Raw genomic sequence first — 26,529 nt, 5'->3', positions numbered from 1 at the left:
TGAATAAAAAGTTTTAGGTTTAAATAAAGGATGCTATACAAAAAGATTGTTACTTACCCTGTAAGCAGCTGTTCTTGGCATGTAGTACTGTAGATTCACATGCTTTGCATACTCCTGCCATCTAGTGTTGGTCAGGATGTGTGCAAGTTGTTTTTCCTGGAAGTCTTTCAAGCCACGAGGTAAAGTGACTCTTCCTGTTAGTAAAAATGCACATGGGAATCGACTCCATTGATAGATTGTTTTCCTGCAGGCAGGTGAGAATGGAGTATAAGTGTCAGTAAAGAGATGTCCATGAGTATGCAAAGGTAAAGGAACTTCAACGGCCAAAGGTGTCCAGGGAGGAGGGTGGGTGCATGTGAATCTACAGCACTACATGCCAAGAACAGATGCTTACAGGGTAACATAATCCGTTTGAAGCATGTGTGGCTGTAGATATACATGTTTTGCATAGACTGTAAAGTAGGGCCCTCCAAAAGCAATGGCTAACCTGTGGGGGTTGCAGTGGTTTGGAAAAGTGTACGTAGCACTGCCTGACTTACATTAGCTTGTTGGCGTGCTAGAATATCCATACAATACTTTTTAGTGAAAATGAGTGGTGTAGACCATGTAGCTGCTTTACATATATCAGCTAGTGGGACATTGCCCAGGAAAGACATGGAAGCCCCTATTTTGTGAGTAGAGTGTGCTGTGGGGGCATTGGTAAAGCCCTTTTGGCTTTGGCGTAACATGTTTAAACGCATTTAATTATCCATCTGGCAAATGCCTTGATTTGGATATGGCCTTTCCTTTGTGAGGGGACACAAAAAGCAACAAAGAGTTGTACAGTTCTATGAAAGTTTTTAGTTCTGTCTATGCAATACATTAGAGCTCTTTGAACATCTAATGTATAAAGAGCCCTTTCCGCATTTGACTTTGGTGAGGAAAGAATACAGGTAACTCAACTGATTGGTTATGGTTGAAAGGGGAGACCACCTTTGGAAGGAATGTGGGGTTAGTGTGAAGAACCACCCTATCCCTGTGTAGCTGGAAGAAAGATTCTTTTAGGGTTATTGCCTGGAGCTCACTAACACGTCTAAGCAAAGTGATGGCAACCATTATGCAATGGTTCAAGTGCTGACCCATAAGTCTTGTGAGAACAATGTTAAGATTTAACGTAGGTGCAGGTGGAACATGAGGCAGAATCACTCTCTTAGGGCCTTCCATAATACAAATCTAGCCGCATATAGGATACACGACCGCTGACTTGCCTCAGTTCATTAACAGCATTGTCATCAGTGCGGGGGGAGAAATGATTCTCAAATCATGTTTAAAAACTGTCACTTTTAATAAATACATAACTAAAGCATAAAGTAGCAGCACATAGTCATTTGCAATCAGCAGATTTTACAATGAAATGGCCACAGAATTTCCCACTGACATGTGGTTTTAAAACTATATAGTGTACATTGTCTGAAAATCGAGTTTCAGCAAATATTTATCATTTGCACATCACCAAGTAAACTGTTCTGATTTGTTTTGCTCCTATGTAAATCTTTATTTGCATTACACTTCTGAACTACAAATAAAAAGTTATTTAATAATTCCGGATATATTTTGAAATACTTGTATTATTCATTTACAAGCTGTTGAAATGCTGTTAGAAATAAAACCTAACCTTTTACAGCACTTTGTTTCAGAAATATTGTCAGATAGCTCACTTGACAAACGAATCAACTATAATGAGAAAGAAAATTAAACACCATTTTCCAGGAACTAGATAAGCAACAATTAGTAAAAAGAAAACTGACACTGGACCTCTGTCCGTGAACAGACTGCAAAAGTCTCAAGGCAAAAACAAGATTTTAAGGACTCTTTATTGCTCATTCACTTTCTGAATGAACAGAACACCTGCTCCTTTCAGCTTAACTATCCAGGGAGTAAATGCTAAAAATAGCTCGGCCTGATAAAATCTCACTCGCTATTGCAAGTGGGCGAGTGGTTTTTTCGGGGCCTGTGGTCATACATTCAGGTGGGAAGATTTGAGATAACCAGATTCTATGAACTCAGGAGTCACATCACTAGGTTGAGTTTCCTGTGATTTGGGTGCCTGATTTCTCCATGGTTCCAAAGGAGAAGGTCTGGGTTGAGGGCAAGCTTCTCGTGTGGAACTACTGATAGTTCGAGGAGTGTTGTGAACGAGGGCTGTCGGGCCCTTGTGGGAGCTACTAGTAGGAGTGTGAGGGATGTTTGCCTGAGCTTCTGAACCAGAAAAGGAAGAAGAGGGAGAAGTCAAAAAAGTGTAGGCAATATCCCTGACCAATTCCTCGCTAGAAAATTGACCTTGGATGGTGGGTGTGGGAACCTGGAGGCGAAGTCTGGGCATTTTGTGTCGTCTGCGGGTTGCACACAGATCTAGTTGTGGAAACCCCCACTTGTGGAAGTAAAGGAGGAGACAGAAGAGCTACAAATCTCTCTTCCAGTGATATTTAGAGTGACCTGGAACAGCCGTGACCCCAAGAATAAAAAATTGAAAGCATAGATGGCATATTTAACAAGCAGGACAGAACCTGTGCTCTGAGGTGTGCATGGTGGCTTCAAGAATAAGGGACATATGGTGTTCCAAGGTTAACATTCAGGTTCACGTGTATGCAATCTGAAGTTAGATTGACTTTCTGCTAAGTGCATAACATACACAGAGTACCGTGATCCCACCACCAACTTCATTTTTTTCACTACCAAGTTAATTATGACTTGCGGTTATTAATAATTTGAGTCAACATGTAATACAACAACACACCATACTTCAAGCCCATATACTTCTGGGCACCAGTCTAAGACTTAAAGAAATTCTACCAAGAGGGAGGAAACGGTCAGGCAACAGATGCCCTATTCCTTAGAGCGTAAACATCTTACACAGTACACCAGGCAGTGAGAAATCAGAAAGAACCTCGATGTTCAGCACTTCAAGGACGAGGAAAGTCTTGAGCACAGGGTGCACAAGAGCCCCATGTTCAACAGGACTGAGGGCAGGATGACACACAACAGTTTCTTCTCCCTAGAACTCCATACCCTCACAAACTGTGCAGTCAGTAAACCCCATACCGTCACGAACTGTGCAGTCATTATTAGAGTATAAAATGCAAGAAGCATGCCGTCAAACCAAGGATCGGAAGAAAGAAGAAAAAAAAACATTAATAAAGCGCATGGCTACACTAGCTAGTGTGTCCCGGCGCTACGACAAGAGCCCATTCCAGGTAGTAAGGTAAGGCTACTAAGTAAGGTAAAATACTACTTGCTATTTCACTGTCCATGTTTAAGTTATTTCCTTCCCCTGCACTTTTTGTCCGAAACTTTGTGTGTAGGGCTTGCACTCTGCCTCAGAGCACATCCAGCCAATCCAAGCATGGTTTTCATTCTCTTTACTGCTATAAACTGGATTGGCTTGGACAGGCAAACTCACTGCTTTGTCAGAGAATGGGAGGGTGTCTCTCCATTCCCTTCCTGGCTCAATGAATGTTTCATGACCTAAGCTCATATTTCAAGAAGGCCATATTAATAGACTTGTTAGACATATATGCTCTCTACACTTCACTATGGTGGGTAGGAAGCCTTCTCATACTGTCACTCATGTGATGTTATAACATTCACTGCTGTGACAATGATGGGCCATGTCAACTCCATAATGCAGTGTGGCAGCAGCCTTGCCTCACACATCTTATGTAAATTAAATGTCAAGGTAAAAGAGCATATGGGAATGTAATTAAAGTTAAAACAAACATACCAATAATTTAATTATCTGCTGTAGGTGGCGGATTGTGGAACACAGAGAGGCACCACCCAAGCAGACGAGCCCCTATAGCCAGCTCATCACGTTATAGAGCAACTTGGTTAAATAGAGATGAGCTTTAGCTCTGTTCACTAAACATGCATGAAAAAGGGATTTCATCTATACATTTGCTTACTAATATCTGATTTTCAAAAATGCAATCCATGCAAATGCAATTAGTTTGTTCCATCGCTTGAAAAGTTAGAGCTGCAATGTACATGGATGTTTTAAGTAAGGCCACAAGGGGTACCAGGCGGGACAGTGTTGCAGCATTTCTCCTTGTATCAGGGGACCATACAGGGCTGCCCTTTGTTGCCTCCACCCTTCCTTCTAGCGAGGAAACCACTAGTGTGTAGGCTGCGCTCTGATGATGTGGTGAGGCATTCAGATTGGTGAGACCACACGTGGTCTCCTTTACACGCAGATGACGCCTTGGTATATTTGCACCAGCCGACGTATTCGGTTCCCATTTTGTTGGCTGTCCTGTCAGAATCTGGTGAACTCTATTTTGTAGAATTGGACAAATTGATTGTTAAATTACTATGGGCCTGAGGGAGGAAGAGGCTTAGCCTGGCCACACTCAAGCACCTCTGGAGGAAGGGGGAACTTGAACTGCCATGCCTTGACCTATACTACCTAGCTTCTCAATTGCAGCACGTTATTCATTGATTTGATGAAGGGGAAAATTGGATGCAGAGGTTGCTCTGTGGTACATGCAGTGGAGTTCCCGTGCCAAAGCTCTTGATGCTGAGGACTACGGTTCTGGACTTGTGCCGTCTGTGGTTGGGCAGATGTGCAGAGCCTGGGAGAAGGAGGTCATACAGGTTTTGCAGAGGGCTCCTTATGAGCCAGATGTGTGTATTTGAACACTGCACCCATTTATGCTTAAAGTGCGGACGATGTCAGTCAACAGGTGGTGTGCCGGGGTGTGTGACTCCTTGTTGCGCCATTGGACAAACCTTAACAAAACGTTCCCAAAAAAGTGCTCAGATTTGCATAGTTTGAGCATGGAAAGGTTTGTGGCGATTCGTAGAGTAGGTACCAAGAAAATGGGGCGTGCCAAAAAGCATCATCCCTATGCATTTTCTATTGGCTTTTTTTTTTTTTTTTAAAGAAGCACTACAGCAAAACTGCTAAACGGACTTTCCCCAAATTTGACAGCAAGCTAGATCTTGTTTCAGAAAGCATGCTTCTTGTGATTTAGTGTAAATCCATTCAGCAGGTTTTGGGGACTTAAGGTTCAAAATGTATAGATATCTGGACAGTTGGTGTCCACATATGCTCTGATTGGCCATTTTCAAAAAGGCTAGGGAATCCTGATTGGTTGCCGACAACCTAAACGTTATGTTTTGGCAGCCATTGCAAGACTAATGGACCTGACCACTGTGTCCTGTAAATGAATTAAAAAAATATATATAGGGGAGCAGGGTGAGCACCCCTAGACCCCCAACTGGCATGTGAAGGTCTCCCAATGGGAACCCCCTTTTATTAGCTGGCCACAACATGGATAACATGCTGTGGCAGCACTTACAGGACTCTGGGACATGGTCCCCATTACAATGCTTTGCATGTTTTGGGGTTCAAAAAATAGAGCACATACCAAGGGTGATACCAGATTTAAGTCACTATATAAATCATTTGTTGGTGGTACCATACTAATTTGAGGAATTGTGAAATGCATTAAGGTGATGTTACCCTGTGAAAAATGCTGACCACCTGCTGGGATTTCATGAATCACGTTTGAGAGAAACCAGGTATCTCTTAGGATTTTCTCCTAGAGGTTATGGAAAGTGCTGCAGAAGCCAAGCTGCAAGCACATTTTCTGTAAATGTAAACAGGAGCAGCTTGTCAGTTGATTCCGCTGTGTTCTACTGCAGCCTCCCTGAGTGTTCTAAAGAACAACTGGAGTGCTAACAGTCTTATTTATGTCATAAGTGTTGCAGTCCTAAAGCTACCTTGATTGAATAAACGAATAAAACTTAAAACATGTTTCATTTAGAAAGGAAAAAAATGAGGGAGGTCATAGAAATTATGGTTAGTGCTGTAGAAGCCAAACTTAGGACACATTTTAAACGAGTTCTCAAATATCTGCCTCTACTATTTCATTAAAACATTCTGACATGTAGACTGTAACATGCATTTTCAACACCAGCAGCAGACAGACAGTTAACTTCCTGGTGGCAGCAAATAAGGAAATTAGCGAGCTTCATAACAAAAAAGGTCTTCCCGGATGGGACAAGAGGAAAAAAAGAGCCCAAATGTAGCCATGCAAAATGCTTAATTATTTGTTTCCAGTTTTATATAGTGTGGACTTGACCTGAAGGTACTCGAGTGGTTTACATGAGCATCAGAGACATTACACAAGGATACAATCATTTTGATTTTAGGAAAGGGAGATTAAGTGATTTTCCCTGAACCACAGGTTGTTGAGCCGGCGATGAAACTCAAACCTGGTTCCCCAGTTGCAAAATAGGCAGCTCTGCCATAACACTATATCCTCTCTCCTAAGTGAAACAAATACTCAAATGATCAACCGGATAAAAAAATATAAAGATAGCAAATAATTTAACAGTGCTTTGTCGCTATTTGAGAACTCATTTTAGGTTTTTAGGGCACTATAATTTCTTTGGGAAAAGACACCCTCACTTTTATAATTTGTAAAGGAAATCCTTTACGTTTTACAGTTTTGATTATGTGCCACACTTCTGAAACAAATACAGAATGTTAGCGATCTAGTTGTTCATTAGAACACCGTGGGGAGACAGAGGTCAGGAGCACAGACTCGGACAATTGAGGTTAGGGAGGAGGGGGTAGAGGCAGCAAGTTGACCACACCGGGCAGGTGGGAGGGAGGGAGCACAAAGGACCAAGGAGGGCAGAGGCAACAAACCAGCCATGCATGACAGGCAAGAGAGGCTTTGGTAATACAACAGACCACCGAGGGCAAAAGGGAGAGGCAGTGGCAGTACAACCATACATGCCAACAGACCTGATTCAGGCATGAAACTCCTGATGCTTTATTTTTGCTGCCTCCTACCTAAAATCCCCTCTTTTCAATGTAGTCTATCAGGAAAATCAATTCCCCACCTTTTCTTTCAGTATTCCTCTACCCAAGTTCAAAATGTTGGCATGTATTGTACATTGAACCACGGAGGGCAGGAGGAATGGGGTAGGGACAAGACAGGAAAAATAGAGGGCAAAAGGGAGGCGAGCAAGGGCACCAAACTGCCCTCACAGGGCTGGTACCAGGGGTTGCAGCAGCACAATACATCACAAAGGGCAAGCAGCAGGGCAGTGCAACACAACAGACCATGAAAGGCATGAGGATAATGAAAGGCGGGAAGAGGGCAGAAGCAGCAAGCTGAGCATGCAGGGCTAGCGGGATGGGTACCGGAAGCACAACACACCATGGAGGGCAACAGGGAAACTATAATGGTATAAACACGGAGTACGGAGAGAAGGAGGTGTCGTGGACAGCAAGCTGACCACAGAAGGCAGGTGGGAGGGGCAGTGGCAGCACAAAAGACCATGCATGGCAGGCGGGACGGTAAGTGGCAGCAAAACGGCCATGGTGGGCAAGAGGGAGGAGGCAGGGATTGGACACAAACAAGAGAGTGCAGGGGAAAGGGCATGGGCTTCACAACAAACCATAAAGGTGGGCAGGAGGAGCAGTTGCAGCCCAACATAGCCTGGAGGGCAGAAGGGAGTGGCAGCAAAATAGACCGTGGAGGGCAATAGGGAGGGAATAGGGGGCATGGAACTCAGACAATGGAAGGCAGGGTGAAGGGGCAGGGACAGGTGGCAGCTAACTGAAAATGCTGGGGAGGAGGAAGTGGCAGCTCAACAGAACAGAGTAGACAGAAGGGGCAGGAGGGAGGAGGCAGGAGCATGGACATGGACAACAGATGTCCAGGAGGAGGTGGGTAGGGGTAGCAAGTTAAATGTACAGGGCAGGCAGGAGGGGCAGTTACAGAACAATAGCCACACAGGGCTGAAATGAAGGGCCAGGGGTATAAACTTGGACAATGGAGGGCAGGGGTGAAGGGGGGGGGGGGGAGATTGCAGGAGAAGTAAGCTTGGACAGGGGGGCAGTAAAACGGACAATGCCAGGCCAGAGCCTGCGTCCAATTACCCTGCCGTGCCTTACGATGGAAATCTTGCTTTATGTTAAAAGAAAACCCTAGAAATACAATAAAAAACACAAAGGTTAAAGTGATGGTATGGTTAGGAATAGTAACAATTTCTAACTCCACATAAAACAAATCTTAGACATTCACTGTAAAACACAAGTTATTGTTACTTTAGGGTACGAGTTATAGTTACTTCAGATAACTATAACTGGTAAATTTCAGTGGCTCTGTTAGTTTTTAATGGTGCATTTTCTACATAACATTTTAACCTAACTATACCAAAAAAAGTGTTTCTCCCATGTTCATTTCTACAGAGATTTTTTTACACGACTACAGCCTCAACCGCTGGATGAAATTACACCAAATTTGACAGAAAGGTAGCTCTTGGTCCAGAAAGAATCCTTTTTGTTATCTGGTGTATATCTGTTCAATAGTTTTGGAGATATTACAGGAAATTCAAATTTGTACACATAGGGACACAGATCGTCAGAGGATCCAACAGTCCCCGACCACCACCTCCCTGGGGCTAAATAGCATGTAATGGGGGGCCTGCAAACACCCCAGGCCCCACCACCTCACTGGGGCCAAATATATATTTATTTTTTAAAGGGAGCCTCTTAGTTCACTACTGGCATTGTTTTCATGGTGTGTGGAAAAATTAATCTTTATGAATTCATTTTTGAAAACTATCACTTTTAAAATAATACTTCTCAATGCATGGGCATAATTTCTTATATTAATGCAAAATGGTTCTGCATATTAATGAAAAATCTTTTTCGATTTTTAAAAAGACTTTACCATATATTTTACAGGTTTGCTGCAAGACATCATTTTAACTTTAAAGAAAGGGTTGTCCGTTTATTTAACTTTTTTTTATAAATATTAGTGTTGAGTCGAGTAAACAGCGGGGCCCAGGACTGCTGCTGACCAGGGGTCCGCATGTAAAGGTTAGGAGGGCCGCATGCGACCCCCGGGTTGTACTTGGAACATCACATGCTTAGCGCTTGTAAACGCCAAACTGCTGGAAATGAAATATTTGATGTTTCCGGAGTTAGATTTTCTGGATTGTATCCTGAGGCAGCATTACTGAAACATTTGCTTTGGCATCATCTGAAGCGATCAGCACAAGTCGGAAAATGGTGGGTTTTCAAGAAATCAGAATCACCTGGCATAGGACTTCCTTTCCTCTCCTCTTTCTTTCTCACAGCAGCACAAAGATGTTTTTCCACCAAGCACACAAAATAGTCTCAGTGAGAAAATGCAGAAATGGTTTAGACTGTGGTGGTTGGATGAGCAGATGATGTATGGAGTAGAAATCACCAGAATTTCTGCGAGTCTGTTATTTCCACTGACTGAACTGGAGAAAAGCTCCAGTATTTTTCTACATGATTGTGGAGAATGATAAAAAAAATAATCATCTGACTGCCCCACAAGAGGTATGTGTAGAAAAAGACTCCATGGTATGTATTACCCACACTGACATTCTGCATGTCAACAGAAAGTTGAGGGGCCATTTCCAAATGTGGCAACAACTATTCCGCATCAGACTTATCCTCTGTGCCCTTAAAGGAGTAAGGCAAGGGCAATTCCAACTCATTCCTCAAAGGCCTTTTCGGCCATCAAGGATTTTCTTCACAGGCTGTAATGCTGAAAGAAGTGGTACCAATGCCACAATGTGATGGAAAAGCCAGAAGCAGCACCACAAGGGGAGGAGGCACCAGTCCTGGCGAAGGAGAAACAGGTGGAGTAGAAGCAACACCTTAGAACTGCATCATCAAGAGACTGACCAAAAGGGCCCATTTAGGATTGTGAGGATATGCTTCCTTCAACATTTGACATTTTGGCTGCCTGAAGTTTTCAAAATTAAAGGCTACTTGAATGAGGAGAAAACTGAAGCTGCAGCTTCCCTAGTAATGGAATGTGATTCTCAGGCTAGAAAAATGGCTGTTTTTTTACTTTTTTTGCTCATGTTTCTAATGATGATTCGGTCCAAATGAAGCAACTCTGGTTTATAAGATCCATGAGAACAGCTCTTCATGTTCTGGCTAACGGAAGAGTGGAAAATTGGGCAAGGACCAAAATGTTCTAGATTAGCCCTTGGGTGCTTCCTGAGGCACATTACACAAACACTAGAGCCTTGAGATTGCCTAATACACTACTGCATCATAAGTGTAGATCAATTATTGTGTAATGTCTACAGTCATGGAAGGCAAGCAATCCAATATCTTGATACCTTTGAATATTAACAAAAAATGTCAAATAAAGCAACTGGAAAATACATTCAGTGACAGTTTGCAGTGGTACAGACCACAACGATCAGTGGAGAAAAATTAATAGTAAGTTTCAGAAAGATGAATATTTAATGACTGTGAATGAAAGCCACAAGTCTCCACAGAAAATGACAGGAAACATACAATTGATCAAAGGGGAGGGAAACATAGGAAAGAAAGACGTATGTACCCAAGAGTGGCTGTAGACTGGATTTATAAAACAGTAACTAGGTGAACTCATTATAAGGCTCATAGTTTCAAAAGGACATGGCTTAACTAAGCACAGTGACAGCAACGTCAACTCCTCTCCGTGAGACAAAAAAGTAACTTAGAGCGTCTCTCACCAGAAAATATCTTCCCTCCTCTGGCGAGGCTCAACAGTTTCTTTGCAAAAAGCACAAGTTACTACTTGTGTAATGATATATCTGTAAGAGACATTAGTTAGTGATAGATTCCTTACCTTAGAATATCCCCAGGCGTCAGATTGGATCCGGAAAGTTTTGCCTGGCAGTACCCCTGCGCATCAGTAGGTGGCGTCCTGCGGCTCCGCGTCCGTCACTGGCAGCGTACGCGCCGAGATGACGTCACTGAGAGTACTTAGGCGCCACCATGCGCGCTGACTTCAGTTCTGTACATGACTTTCCACGCCAGGAACGCAGAGCCATGCAAGATACTGACCATTGGTGTATAAAACTAGGGCCCTGAAAGGGATGACCTTAACCCTAGTAATCAGTTCGCAGAACGGGGAGGATGGGTGGGGCGGTAAGGAATCTATCACTAACTAATGTCTTTTACAGATATATCGTTACACAAGTAGTAACTTGTGCATCTGAAAGAGGCACGTTAGTGATAGATTCCTTACCGTAGAATAGATATCCCAGCAATACCAACTCCGGTGGGGTCTGCAAACACATCACACCAGAAAGTCACGGAGAACAGAACGGCCAAAGAAGCAGTCTCTCCGGACCTGACTGTCAAGGCAGTAGTGCTTGGTAAACGTGTGCAGCAAGGCCCACGTAGCTGCCTGACAAATGTCCGGCAAGGGAATGCCGCGTCCCAAGGCAGTAGTGGTTGCCGTTGTCCTTAGCCAAAGAGTAACATGCTTTGATGCACAGAACGACCCACCGGGAGATGGTACGTTTGTGCATGCCCGACCTCTTTTGGCACCCACGTAGCCAACAAAGAGCTGGTCATCCACCCGGAACTGCTATGTGAGGCTCAGGTAGAAGGAGAGAAAACGTTTTGGGTCCAGACGGTGGAGCTTCTCTTCCTCTCTGGAAGGATGCAGAGGCCGACAAAGTGGGCAAAGTGATGGTCTGCCCGATGTGGAAGGGCGTGACAACCTTTGGCAAGAAAGATGGATGGGTCCTCTGAACCACCTTGTCCGGATGAATAGAAAGGAAAGGAGGCTTTGAAGAAAGAGCCTGGAGTTCACTCACTCACTCTTCTGGCAGAGATGATAGCTACCAGGAAAGCCGTCTTAAGAATGAGAAGACATAAAGGACAGTTATGAAGGGGCTCGAAAGGAGCGCACATCAGAAATGTCAAGACAAGATTTAAGTCCCACTGAGGCATGATAAACGGCACCGGAGGAAACGTGTGCGTAATGCCTTTCAGAGAGAAGGCTGATCAGGAAACCGTAGAAAGGCGGAAATGGCCGAAAGATAACCTTGGATAGTGCCCAGAGCAGAACCCTGCTGGGCTAAAGAAAGATAGAACAAAAAAACCTCGGAAAGAGGGGCAGAAAGGGGATCCACAACCTTCGGTGTGCACCATGCCACAAACTTGTTCCACCTGCAGGCGTATACCGTTTTTGTAGAGGGACGTCTGGCTGCCAGAATGACATCACAGACTTTGGAAGAAGATCGAAAGCTGTCAACTGTCACTGCTCAATCTCCACACATGGAGGTGGAGGCTGGACAGGTTCGGGTGGAGAACTGTCCCCTGCTCCTGCGACAGAAGATCCTCCCGGAGAGGCAGTCGGATCGGGGGATCGATCGCCATGCTGAGTAGCTCGGGATACCATTATCTTTGTGCTCAATCCGGAGCCACAAGGATGACTTGGGCCCGGTCACGCCTGATCTTCACCACTTTGGGTAGAAGTGGTATAGGCGGAAAGGCGTACAACAGACCGCAGCTCCACTTGTGACGAAAAGCGTCGCCGAGCGAGTGCCGCCTTGGAAATTCCACGCGCAGAATTGATGACATTGCGCGGTCTCTTAGGTGGCGAATAGATGTAACCAAGGCTCTCCCCACTGCTGAAAGAGACCTTGCGCCACGTCTGAGTTCAGACGTCATTCGTGATCCATCAAGCACCGGCGCAGAGTTTGTCCGTCCTGGCGTTCAGAGAGCCTGCCAGGTGTTGAACCACCAATGTGTTCCAGCCATGTCCAGAGGCACAGAGCCTCCTGACAAAGGGTTCAGGACCCCACCCCGCCCTGTTTGTTGCAATACCACATGGCGTTGGTGTTGTCCGTGAACACCTGCACTACACTTTCCCGGACAGAGGGAAGGAATGCCTTCAGTGCAAGCCGGACCACCCGCAGCTCCAAAAGGTTGATATGGAGCCGGGACTCCGCCGGAGACCAGAGGCCTCTGATCTCCGCCTCTCCGAAGTGGCCGTCCCATCCCAGGAGGGACGCATCTGTCACCACTGTGTGCTCCGGTTGGGGAAGGGAGAGGGATCTGCCACTGACCCAATTGCGATTCGTGAGCCACCACTGCAATTGTTGAGCAGTGCCCTCCGAGATCTGAACATGATCGGACAGGTTGCCCTGATGCTGTGCTCACTGGAACTTCAGGTGCCACTGCAGAGCTTGCATATGCCACCTGGCATGTGTCACCAGCAGGATGCAGGAGACCATCAGGCCAAGGAGCCGTAGGGTCACCTGACTGAAACCCAGGATAGAGGCCGAAAGATCGGAATCATAGCCGGAATATCCCGGACTCGCTGCTCGGGAGGATAAACCCAAAACAGCGTCAAATCCAGAACCGCTCCGATGAAGGGGAGCTTCTGAGAGGGACTCCGCTGCGACTTTGGCACGTTGATGGAGAACCCCAGCAACTGCAGGAGGTCGGCTGTAGTCTGAAGGTGGATGACGACTCCCTGGGACGAGCCCGCCTTCAACAACCAATCGTCAACGTAGGGGAAGACTGACACCCCGACCTGCGCAGGTGAGGCCTGACCACCACCATCACCTTCGTTAACACCCGAGGGGCGCTGGTAAGGCCGAAGGGGAGCACGGCAAACTGAAATGCTCCTGTCCTACCGTGAACAGCAGGTAACGCCAGTGGGTCGGCAGGACGGGGATGTGAAAATAGGCGTCCTGCAAGTCCAACGCTACCATCATGTCTCCAGGGTTGAGGGCAGCCAGGACCTGAGCCAGAGTCAGCATTTTGAATTTCTCCTTCCGGAGGAAGCAATTGACGTACCGGAGGTCCAAGATGGGGCGCAGGCCCCCCTTGTCCTTCTTGGGGACCAGAAAGTAGTGGGAATAACAATCACTCCCTACCTGCCCAAGAACGCGCTCGATGGCGCCCTTGGCCAAGAGAGCCGTGGCTTCCTGTTGGAGAAGAGCTAAATGATCCCCCGACATGTGGTGGCACCGAGGCGGCATGGCAGGAGGGGAGGACTGAAAGGGAAGGGAATAACCCTTGCAGATTATCTGCAGCACCCACTTGTCCGATGTAATTTCGTGCCAGTGGCGGAGGTGATGGCAGACCCTGCCACCCACTGGCGTGGGGTGCTCCCTGAAGCTCGGATTAGGAAGGCTTGGAGGTGGAAACAGCGGGGGTAGAGGTGGACTGACCCGCATTCTGGTTCCCAGACCCGCCCTTGCGGAAGCCACGGCCGCGGTCGCGCTGAGGCTGGTTCTGTACAGGCTTGTTGGAGGAGCGTGCCTGGGTGCCTCTGCCCTGGCCACGAAAGAAACGAAACCCAGGAGTGGCAGGGTTCTTTGTAGAAAGAACCAAGGACTTGGCCGTGGCCCGTGAGTCCTTAAAGCGCTCCAGTGCACTGTCCTCCTTATCGCTAAAGAGGCGGGAGCCATAAATGGGCATGTCCATGAGCGAGCCCTGGACATCGGGCGAGAACCCAGTCGAACGCAACCAGGCGTGGCGCTGCAACACCACAGTCGTAGAAATTGCCCTACCCAACGAATCAGCGGTGTCCAAACCACACCTAATGGCAAACTTAGCCGCATCCTTACCCTCATCAATCACTTGGGAAAGGATAGCATGGACTCCTCAGAACACTGAGGTAAGACCTGAGCAACGGAATCCCACACTGCGTGGGAGTAGCGGTCCATCAAGCAGGCAGTGTTAACTGACCGCAGCCCTAAGCTGGCCGAGGAGAACAACCTCTTACCAAATTGTTCCAGCCTTTTAGAGTTCTTATCGGCGGAGCCGTGAGCAAGGCACTCTGCGACATCGAGGCCTGAATGACCAGACTCTCGGGCGTAGGATGAGTGGTCAGGAAGGCGGGATCACTAGGAGCCGGGCGGTGCCGTCTGGCGACGTTTTTATCCACCGACACTCCTTGCCGGCCACAACCAAGTGCCTAAGAGGACTTTGGTAAGGGCCTCATTAAAAGGAAGCAGCGGCTCCGACGATGTAGACGCCGTCTGAAGCACCTCTGTAAGGAGGTTGGTTTTGAGGGCCACTGTAGGGAGGTCGAGATTGACAGCCTCCGCAGCCCGACGAAGCACCATGGTGTAGGAAGCACCCTCCTCCATAGTAGGCGGAGGAGAGGAAACCCCCGGGTCAGAAGAGACATCGAGTTTGCCTGCGTCTTCCAGGTCGTCCACCCAATCTTGCTCGGAATCACATTGCCAGGCAAGAGGTTCCTCGGACCCTTCCCAGTCGTCGTCCGCTTCTGGCGTAGAGGGAGCCGGTCGCGGAGGCAAAGCCGGAGCCCGAGAAGGGACCAACGGCGTCGGGAACAGCGCCGGCCGGGGCCGGAGCTGCTTCCCCATGCGGATACCAGGCCGGAACAAAATGGTCCTGGAACCGGGGCAGGGATGGGATAAACGACACCCAGTGCGGCGCCAGGGGAGGAGCCAAGGGCGGCGCCGGAGCCGGCAGCGCCGCACCTTGTGGTGCCGGAGCCAGAGCCAGGATCCTGTGGCACCGGGTCTGGAGCCGGTGGCGGAGCCGCCGGGCCAACAGGATCTGGACACGGGACCCGAAGGCGCGCCGGCGGGTGCCAGAGGCCTAAGAAGGCGGTCCATGGTAGCAAGAAATTCTTGCACCTGTTCGGGAGTAGTCGCCGACGGACCCGGGCGGGTAGGCCGCGGGACACCCAGGCTCCAAAGGAGCCGCAGGGGCAGAACCCCTGTCCCCCTCGTCCGCCTCAGAGGAGCGACAGGGGGATGTCGGAGAGCGAACACGCTTCTTCGACTTCTTTTATGGCGCCGCTTACCGGAATCCGAGGGCGAAGACTTGGAGCCCGAGGAGAGATGGCTCCGTTCCCACGAGCGGTCCCAGGAACGGCCCCTGGACCCCGAGCGGCAGTGTGACGAATGCCGAATTTCCAGCAATTTCCGATGCCGCTCCCTCAAGACTTTCGGGGCCATGGCTCGACAGTCCCGGCAGGCCCGGGAGTCGTAGTCCGTTTCCAGGCAGTAGAGGCTCACATCGTGGGGGTCCGCCACCGACATATTACGGTGGCTTGTCCCACAATACTTAAAGCTAGGCATCCCTATGTGCACCAGGAGAAAAAAGGGGAGACAAAAGTCTCAAAAGAGTAGTCAAAAAGTGACTAAGGTACATGCTTAATCCGGATCTGGGCTTCCTGGCACAGAAAAAGAAAGAACTGATGTCAGCGCGCATGGGAGGCGCCTAAGTACTCTCCGTGACGTCATCTCGGCGCTTACAACGCCAGTGACGGACGCAGAGCGCAGAATACCACCTAACAACGTGCAGGGGTACTGCTAAGCAATACTTTTCGGATCCAGTCCGACTCCTGAGGATATTCTAAGGTAAGGAATCTATCACTAACGTGTCTCTTTCAGATTCTCCAAATTTGGGGTCAATAAAAACTTCAGTATCTTAAATGAAGGAAATAATGATGTCCCGTGTAACACTTTAGTAGTTACTTAAGGAAAATTCTGACCATTTTGTAATATCAAATTTTCCTTACAAAGTCAGAACTGAACAACTTCCACTAGAAAATCCCTTTAAATGTGCTACTTCTATCCAAGGACATCTGTTAAAAGAAATAGCTCCTCTGAGAAAAGTGTGAAATATGAAGCCAATATATAAATGTATTAAGGGAAAATCTGAAGCGAAAATAGTGTTAGTGCTATATTAAAAAGGTTTTAACACCATTTTCTGTATGCTTTAACCATAGATACGAGACAACATCCGAATAAAAAAATGGGCAAACAATGCTTGAACATTTAGAGTATAAATAGTCATATTATATGGACCTGACATCAAGAGAGATTAAATGCATGTAAATATGGGACATCCTGTGCTAGCTAAAGGTTACGCTTCTATTTGGACCACTGACGTAAAAGGAGCAAATTGTCAAATATTTAAATAGAGCTGTTTAGATGAAGAATACCATCTGAAGTTGCTGTTTCCTTTGCAAAATAGACTTAAGTTTTTCTTGTTGCTTGAGGTACGTTTTAACCACTTCTTCCATGATTTGCCCCTTATCATCTTCACAACTGGTGTCAGTGTCAGCAGAATGGCACGAGCTCTCAACTCCACTGCATCGGACTTCTGAATAAAAGTTAAAAAGAATATGATCAGAACTAGAATCCGAACTATATTTTCAACATGATTTCTTTAAAAACACACAACTACAAATGTTGCATGCATAACTTTGGTTAAGGTGATAGGTTTTGAGATTAGGAATAGAGAATTGAATACAGTAACACTCGCTTGTCGAAAGGATCATCTTTAAGGTGACAGCGGAATAGTCCCTCTTCGAGTTCTATCTAAACAGGAATCTTCAGGTGTCAAGGTAGTCGAAGAAACCCAATCTACATTAACCTTAATGTCACCACATGGATACATTTTCTTCCACTGCTCAATGATTTGAGAACCACCATTTGCTAATTTTCCACTTTAGGCTATACTTAATACTGTTGGTGGATATATTTTCAATCAATTTGTATGCAAGGACAGTCCCACCTACTCATTGTCCTCATAAACTAGAGTGCAATACTGTAAACTTGATGCAGCAGCTTTCTCTATATGCACCTACAGGCCTGTGCTTTGCAGTTTATTAGCCGTAGGAAAATCTTTTGCTTATCAACTGATCTGGTAGCAACAGCTTTTGCATTCTCTTCCGCCTATGACTGGATCTGCACCCTTACAGTAACAAATGGCCTGCCTGCTTTCATTTTTCCTGAATAATGGCTTGCTTGCTGGGCTTCTTCTAGCCACCTTCAGGGTGCTCCACAGTAAAGCAATCGGAGTATTATTAAGGCTGTGCCTTAGATATTCCAGAATTATATTCAGCATATATGTAACGTAAAATGAAACTGAGAGCTATGTCCTCTGAAAGGTCACTAGTGACCCACTCCATCCAATGCTTGGTAGCTGGATTATTCTGGATAGACATCTATCTGCACATTTGGTAGGAATTTCCATGAAAGTCACAAGTCTATACAAGAGTACTGTTGACGCGGGTATGAATAAAATGAGTACTAAGGTTACCGGATATGATTAAGCCCTTCATTCATTGCTGGACCACATTCTGTGATTATCCTCCTGATAATCTGCCTAACTTTTCTCATACAATCACAGGATTTACGGTTAGTGTTATCAATACCTTACTTGTATTCTGATATTTCTACTTCAAAGTGTATGCTTTTTCTCTTACCCGCATTACTGTAAATTTGCATTGATAGAGAACTAGCAATTTGGATTGTTAAACAATTTGGACATGAGCGCCAAATGCCTTGCATTCAGATATCGTAATTCTCATTGAGTTGCTTCTTTGTGCGATCTCAAAGGCCCTTACACAAAAATGGGACAATTCAAACTCTCTCTCGAAATGAGCTTTCCTTAGTATTTATTTTTTTATTCTGTAGTTTGAGAACCAAGCAGCACTGTGTACTGGGGCAGTTCAGTTTTTGGTTTCTGAAAGGAAGCTAGGTGGGGTTGTATGATTTTTTTTTTTTTGTAAATACATTTTTATTGGCATTTACAACCAGAACGAGCATCATATTTAATAACACAACAGGTCATCGTATCGACAAGGCACTCAATAATAAATGACATTCTGAGCCCGCAAAAACAATCCTACCTCCCTCCCCCCGTCAGACCCCCCACCCTCTGTCAGTGCGCCTGCGACTAAGAACCTAAAAGTATAACCTACACGGGTTACGACCGTTCATCAAGAATTCTCCTCATTGTGTGATGCAAAGGGGATGTCTCTGCAACTAATCTGGTAGGGGAAAAACCCCATCCACCTCTCCTACGCCAGGTACAGGTCCAGTGGGCAATGCATCCCTAATCTCCATCATCCTCTCCTTCACTGGAACCCTCTGTAGGAGTCTGTAGCGCTGTCACCAGAGCCTCCCAAGCTCTGGCCACAGCTAGGGATTTATCATTATCTAGTCGTCTGGCTTGCTGCAGCCGGAGCGTTCCCTCAGCTTGCGCCCAGCGCAGTAGATTTGCCTTCCACCTCAGATAACTAGGGCCTATGTTCGATTTCCAATGCAGGGTGAGCTCTCTTGGCCAGAATCAGACCCAGGTCGTAAAACTTGCTAGTAACCTTTGTCCGGGATGTATGCGGGAACCACAATATTAGACAGGTTCCCATGTCCGCCTCAAGCTGCCGGCCTGTGACCGTATTTAAACAATCCACCACCGCCGCCCAGTAACCTGCCAGGTGTGGACATGACCAAAACATGTGGGAGAAATCAGCCCCATCGACTCTGCACCTCGGGCATTGCGAAGGAGCGCCAGTAAAATACTGTGAGATCTTAATCGGAGTCAGGTATGCCCGATGCAAGGTAAAGAACTGTACTAATTGAAATCTAACGTTCCGAGTACCCTTCCAGGCGCGTCGGATCAACTGGGGCCATGTCGACTCAGGAATGGGTCTTCCGATATCCACTTCCCACCTACCTCGCAATCCCTCAAGTGGCAATAAATTCTCCATTGAGAGCCTCCTATAGAGGCACGTCACAGCTTTGTAAGTACCAGCGGCCATAACCACGTATTGGCAGCCCAGAGAAGTCGGAGGCTCAGAGAGCCCCATACTCCAATGTTTCTGGATGCCAGCGATCAATGCAGCATGAAGCAAATAATCTCCCCTCGGGAGCCCGTAAGCGGTCTGCAACTCTTGGAAAGTCAGTAGGGCCCCATCCTTTTAGAGATCGCCAACCATATGTAGCCCAAGGTCTTCCCAACCAACCAATGCTGACCAATTGCCACCGTGCGGGAGAGCCGTACACATTCCTAGAGGAATCTCCGGTGCATACGGATGAGTGGTACCCGATCGTTTATGACTCCGATTCCAACAGAGACGAATGGTGCGTTCCTCCAGTGTGAGTTGATCTAAGTCGATCCTCTGGCGTAATACTATAAAAGAGAGTACGTGTCTGGGAATCAGTCTGTCCTGCGGACCTTCCGGTCCCCTGAACTCCCTGCGTAAACCATTGCAATTGTGCCGCCAGATAGTACCATTCAAAATCAGAGACTGCTAGGCCTCCCTCAGCTCTGGGACGCAACAGGGTGGTCAAAGCGACTCGTCGTCTGCCCGAACCCCAGATGAAGCCTGTGGTCAAGGAACGTAGTTTCCGAAAAACTGATGCCGGGATCCATATCGGCAACGTGCGAAAAAAATACAGTAGGCGAGGGAGCGCCACCATTTTCAACAGGGCCACCCTCCCCGCTACCGAGAGAGGCAGGGTACGCCAAAACCCCATGCTACTCTGTAGGTTCCTGATCGCCCTGTGCACATTGCCCTCCAACAGATCTAGTTGAGTGTGGTAGATATGGGTGCCCAAATACGGGAGACAGTGATGCTCCCAGCGAAGGTTACCGGTGATCAGGGGTGTATCTTCTCTGGGGGTCATGGGGAAGAGACAAGACTTACCCCAATTGACCTTTAGTCCCGAATATCAGTAAATCGTCAGCGTACAAAGAGATATACTGGGTCTCGCTCCTCAGCATCAAACCCTCGTACGCCTGCCCTAGCCGAGCATGAGATGCTAAGGGCTCAATGGCCAGTGCAAACAAAAGGGGGGACAGTGAGCACCCCTGACGCGTCCCACGGCCCACCTGATAAGCAGCTGATATTGTGGCGCCCGTTTTCACCCTAGCCGTAGCGGCATTATAGAGCAACGTAGTCCATTGGACAAACCGGTCGCCCAATCCGAATGCTTCCAGAACTCGAAACAAGTAGGGCCACTCAACACTGTCAAATGCCTTTTCAATGTCGATTGAAAGCACAGCAGCCTCTGGGAGCCCTTCGAAATTCTCCCCCATTAGCCGAATGAGCCGGCGTATACATGTCGCCGTGGTGCGTTGGGGAATGAAACCCGCCTGATCCGGATGAATCAGCGCCCTCATGTGTGTTAGGAGTCGAGTCGCTAGAATCTTGCTCAAGATTTTATAGTCGACCGTAAGCATGGATAACGGTCGATAAGCTGAGCGAGAGCTGGCATCCCCCCCGCGCTTCAATAACGGGATTATAAGGGCATCCCGGGCAGTCGCAGGCAATATCCCGGTGTCTCATACTTCCCTGTAGACAGCCCGCAATCGTGGGGCAAGTATGTCTACGTATGCTGCATAAAACTCGATTGGTAATCCATCCGTACCAGGGGTTTTACGGCGCGCCATATGTTTTATTGCTGTACGAATCTCGCCCTCTGAGATATCTCCTCCCAGGCTATCTGCCTGTGCTGGATCTAGGCGCGGTAGATGGGCCGCGATTAGGAAACCATCAAGGTCTCCAGGTACTTCCGGCATCGCACTTCTGTAAAGGCGTTCATAGTAGGCAAAGAATTGGTCATTAATTTCCGTCTGGGAGTACACCAAGCGGCCCTCCATAGTAGAACGGGACAAAATCGGGGTGCCACGGGAGGCAGGATTAGCCAACCAGGCCAGCAGAGAGCCCACTTTATCCCGTTCTGCATGAGCCCGAATGAGGTATAACTTGTGGTCAAAACAGCGGAGTCTCTCCATTTGTGCTGCGACTTCCTCGCGCGCTGCCGAGACCGTTGCATGAGGCCCCAAATCTGTGTGGCTGGTCCGCTCTGCCTGACGTAACCGATCTTCGCAAGATCCTGCAGCAGAGTTCTGCGAGCCCCCGCTGTGGAGGATATACACACCCCCCTAATCACCGCCTTAAAGGCATCCCATTCGAGGGCCCTACTTGTTGCCGTCCCCTCATTTTCGGTAAAATAACTCTCTATACCTTCCTGCACGCCAGTTTTAAAAACTGAATCTTCTAATGCCAGCGGGTTCAAACGCCAGGTGGGAATCGCCTGTCGCTGTCTAGTCCATTGGATCGCCACCAGACAGGGATTATGATCGGAGATCGTTCTCGCCAGGTACTCGCTATGGCGGGCCAAACCCTGAACATCTGGGGAGCATAAAATACTGTCGAGTCGAACATGCAAGTCATGTGGAGTGGAATAAAAGGAATAGTCCCTCTCTGCTGGGTGAAGTGTCCGCCAAGTGTCGACCAGGCCCCACGTGTCTTGCCAATCTCGTCTTCCCTTCGCTATCCTACGCACTGGTGACTGAGCTAGTGGTGGGTGTGACCTATCCAGTTCCACATCAACAACAGAGCTAAAGTCCCCCCCGAGCAGGACCGTGCCAGCCAAGACCGTCGCCAACTTGCCAGACAGGCGGGCAAAGAAGGCAACCTGCTCTACATTCGGGGCGTAAACACTACACAGTGTCAAGTCCCTCCCATCTAGGCGGCCCTGCACTGCCACAAACCGCCCCTCAGGATCCACTATTGAAGTCAGAGGCTGAAATGGAACACCTGCTCTCACCCATATCAGAACCCCCCGTGCAAAAGCAGAAAAGGTAGTATAAAACAATTGGCCCCGCCACCTGCGCTGCAAGGCCCGCCCCTCAGTTTGATCAAGATGCGTTTCCTGCACGAAGGCCACCTGGATCCCCCTGAGCACCAAATAGGCATGCACTTTGTGGCATTTTACCATGGAATTCAATCCCCTCACATTCCAAGTTAAACATTTCAGTTCAGGTAGGGTCCCCATGCAAAAGAACATACATAAATCGTCTCTTCGTCAAATCCCCGGGCGCACTGACAGTCCCAAGAAACCCCGAAACAGCCCAACAAACCCCCTTCCCACCCACCCCCAGAACAGGCACTAAACTGCAGGAACCCATCCAAAGTTAAGATCCCCAATTAAAGAAAACCTCTGGTAGCACCAGAGTCTCACAGCAGGTGTGAGAGCTAGGGGGGCCTGGCACCACAGTATTATGGACACCGAATCTCTCGTGGTCTGGTGACCCACCCTCCTACATAAGTCCACTGTTGTCCCTTAGACATCGGCAGCCATCGTAAAGGCAATCAACGCAATTTTTCCAGCATCAGCGCAAATCTACAACCCCCTCAAGCCACCCAGCATCCCCCTGCTGCAGGCCCCCAAGCACATATTCGTACTATACCATAATGAGTGGGGTACAGGGGTTACTCGTCCAAGAGGCCATCGGCAGTTCGCGGTGTGACATGGGGCAACGTCTGGTCACCCCCGCCCGAACCCTCAGATGTTGCGTTTTGCTAATTTTCCTGCATTGCTTCCTTCCGTCAGCATAGCCTATGCTGACGGAAGGAAGCAATGCAGGAAAATTAGCAAAACGCCAACATACCAACACCAAGACCCATATTCACATCAAGACGAAAGACCCAGTCTGTTCCCTGACGAAGGGCATACACTAAATGCCCGAAATGCATTGGAATTGGTTATAAGACATGGTCTGAAGTTAAGATATGTTGAAAACCTTAAAGCATGATTGAAAATCATTAAAAGGAGAATTAAAGAAGTAATAAAATTTCTATGAACTAAGTGAAGAATGTGTGGAAGCCTTTTTCAATGTAAAAAGACAAGGATGATGTGTGCCTAAAGGGATGTCGCTAGTGGCCCACTAGCTTCACTCCTCAATCTATGTCCGTTAGACGTCGTAGGACTCTTGACGCCACCTTTGGAGCACCACAAACACAAACTAATTGTTTAAACTATTACGAAAAACGCTGTGCATTTGCCCTACACATCAACAGGTGTTTTATATACAACATTTGGGGTGCATTTCAAAGAGGTCTCCCATGTCACAGGCACGTGTTAGTTGACACCTAGGCAGGGCCGTTCCTTTGTCACCCCAGCCAGGCAGGCTCCAATCACAGCCGGCCCCTTTTTGATATTCAAATGAAATCTTGCTGGAGTGTCAATTCCACTTGACAGCTCATCTTGGGTTTTACATACAAAACTTTGGGGCATACTTCTAGCTGTGAGAAAAGGATGCCAAAACAATTCTTGTGTATCCACGGTCTGGTTGTTGGAAAACTCTGCTTTGTTCTACCAGACTTCCGTCTCTAGGTTTGTTGGGGGTACAGTGACTACCCCACAATGGATTTTAGTGTTAGATGTGGGAGGACAATAGGATTCTCATAGTACACTGGCTACACACACCCCTGCCCCTCAGAGACCAGATTTAGTTTGACTGAAGACTTCAGCCATCTTGAAAATGACGAAAGTGGGTAGAGTTGGCCCCAGAAACCTTCACCACATTGGTTAAGGATTGCTCAGGAGTCATTTCCATGCACTAGCTAGTTGCCTTCATATCATTACATTACACATGTGCTGCTCCATCCAAATCAGAGACAGAAGGTACTTGCTTGTCACAGTTAATCTGTGGGCCTTTCTTCCAACTGCTCCCTTACTTTTAGAAAAACATCTAAAATCCAGCTTGTTCTTATCCTCTGTTTAGGCCACTTACTGACTCTTTACAGTTGTGTTGTGGACTTGTCCTCTTTTTCATCTGCAGCAGTATTGTCCCACAAGGTCATAGGTAATACTTCACGTTCTAAATGCATTCTTATCTGTATAGGTTTTATGGAATGAACTCAAAGAGAAATCCCCAAATAATGTTCAAATCCATGGTTCATCAATCGTGGCATGATAGTGCCTTTTGTAGCACAGTTTCACTTAATGATGTCCAAGTCTTAAGAGCAGTTCAGCAAATGGAATTGTAAATGACCAATCATTTTATAGCATCTTTATCAATTTGTGGATTTCACTTTCAATATTTTTTCTTTTCTGCACCTTTTTAGGAGCTTACCAGACATCTGATGACTGGGTAATTTCTTGGAAGGGCCAAGGTGGAAAAAGAAAACGCAAATCACACACTCAACTGTCATGGACAGTGCAGCTGGAAAGAAGTCATTGGCTCATACAGGAGTACTATAACTCAGGTTAGTGAGCAATAGACTGGGTCGGACAACACACAGGTTACACAGGCTAGGGATTCAGACAGTGGTAGTCATTATCACAAAAATTCAGCTTTAAATATGCATTTGGAAATGTGACCACAAAGTCCCCAAAGATCGGCTTCTCAGTATAAGAAATTGCATACAACTTTGCAATCAAATATAAGATGTTTATTTTGAAAATATAAAGCATCCCTCAACACTAAAGCTTTGTTTCATAGAAGCGCAATTTCTGCCTAGAAGAAACAAGTTACTTACCTGTAACTTTGGTTCCCCAGTATTGGTAACTTTCATAGATTCCCATGCTTTGTATCATTCCCCGTCGTCGGAATGGGAGTCTCGGTAACAAAAATACCATAGCTGTAGGTACAAAAGACCAAGGAAAAGAGACCAAACTCAGGCCTCAGCCAATCAGAAGTGCCTCACCCCTTAGAACCTTCCTGAAGGAACCTCAGAGCCTCAGATTTTCATAGCCGTTGTGTACTTAGACACCATATCTGTTGTAGGCTGAGCTTTCCTCGGGGAGGAGGGCGGGCGCATGGGAATCTATGAAAGTTACCAATAGTGGGGAACCAAAGTTACAGGTAAGTAACTTGTTTTCTTACCCCAGTATTGGAACTTTCATAGATTCCCATGCTTTGTATCAGAGTAGCAAGCAGTTAGTAACAGAACCACATTTTGCATCATCACAATATAGCAATAGGCAACATGACATAAAGATACAAAATGTGAAAGACGGAAGGTGGGAAAGAAAGGAAGGCTCACCACTCATTGGAAGAGGTTCCTCAGGACAGCCTGGCCTACTGCCACATCACCTTGTTTTAGGGACTCCAAGCAGTAATGCCTGGTAAATGTGTGAAGGCTGCTCCAAGTAGCATCTCTACAAATGTCTTTGATCTGTACCCCTGCGAAGAGGGCTGTAGAAGAAGCCACAGATCTCGTGGAATGCGCTCGAACCTTTCCAGTCAGAGTTTTTCCTGCAGCAGTGTGACAATGCAGAATGGCACTCATGATCCATCTGGAAACGCCCTGCTTTGAAAGAGGAAGGCCCTTGCTTGGACCTCCGAAGGCAACAAATAACTGAGAGGTTTTCCGAAAACTCTTAGTACGCTCCAAGTAGAATTTCAAACACCGTTGCACATCGAGCGAATGTAATGCTCTCTCTGCTGGTGTAGCCGGTTGAGGAAAGAACGCCTTCAGAATGACCGGCTCATTCAAATGGAAGTCCGAGGGAACTTTAGGCATAAACCTCGGGTTAGTTCTCATGATGACAGTGTTCCTCTTGAATTGAAGGAAAGTTTCTTGGATAGTCAAGGCTTGTAATTCACCAACACGCCTAGCCGACGTGAGAGCGAGGAGGAGAGCCAATTTCCATGAAAGGTATTTCATGTCAGAACGATGGATTGGTTCAAACGGGCCCTTCATGAGTTGAGAAAGGACTAGATTCAGATGCCATGTCGGAGGCAGCGGTCTCACTGGTGGATAAACTCTGAACAATCCCTTTAGAAATTGTTTGACAATTCTGGATGACCACAAGGAGGGTCCAGAGCCCGTCCTCCTGAACCTAGACATTGCCGCCAAGTGGACCTTAATTGATGAATGGGCTAGTCCCGATTTGGCCAAGGACAGCAGATAAGTAAGGATCTGATGAGGCTTGGAAGCGAAAGGATCAATGCTTTCTTTCTTGCACCAGCAACAGAATCTCTTCCACTTGAGACAGTAAGTCCTGTTCGTAGAAGGAGCTCTTGCCTGAGAAAGGACCTTCTTAATCTCACTAGAAATGGGCAGGTTCATAAATTCTCGTTGCTCAGGAGCCATGCAGTCAGGTGTAGGGACTACGGATCCGGGTGCAAAACTTGTCCCTCGGACATCGTGAGGAGATCTGGAAGAACCTCCA

At 47.1% G+C, this 26,529-nt stretch overlaps 1 protein-coding gene across 1 annotated transcript in view; it reads right to left on the bottom strand.

Annotated features, from left to right (window-relative positions):
* The window catches only part of SKIL (SKI like proto-oncogene), a 237,947-nt gene that overhangs the window by 59,975 nt on the left and 151,443 nt on the right, over window positions 1–26,529 (bottom strand). Inside the window, exon 5 of the mRNA XM_078666184.1 lies at window positions 16,770–16,930. Within this exon, the coding sequence (XP_078522310.1) occupies window positions 16,770–16,930 (161 nt within the window). The remainder of the gene's footprint in view (window positions 1–16,769; window positions 16,931–26,529) is intronic.

The sequence above is a fragment of the Lissotriton helveticus genome, chromosome 11, assembly GCF_964261635.1.
Source record: "Lissotriton helveticus chromosome 11, aLisHel1.1, whole genome shotgun sequence".
NCBI lineage: Eukaryota > Metazoa > Chordata > Amphibia > Caudata > Salamandridae > Lissotriton > Lissotriton helveticus.
This window is presented reverse-complemented; position numbering and strand designations above follow the sequence as displayed.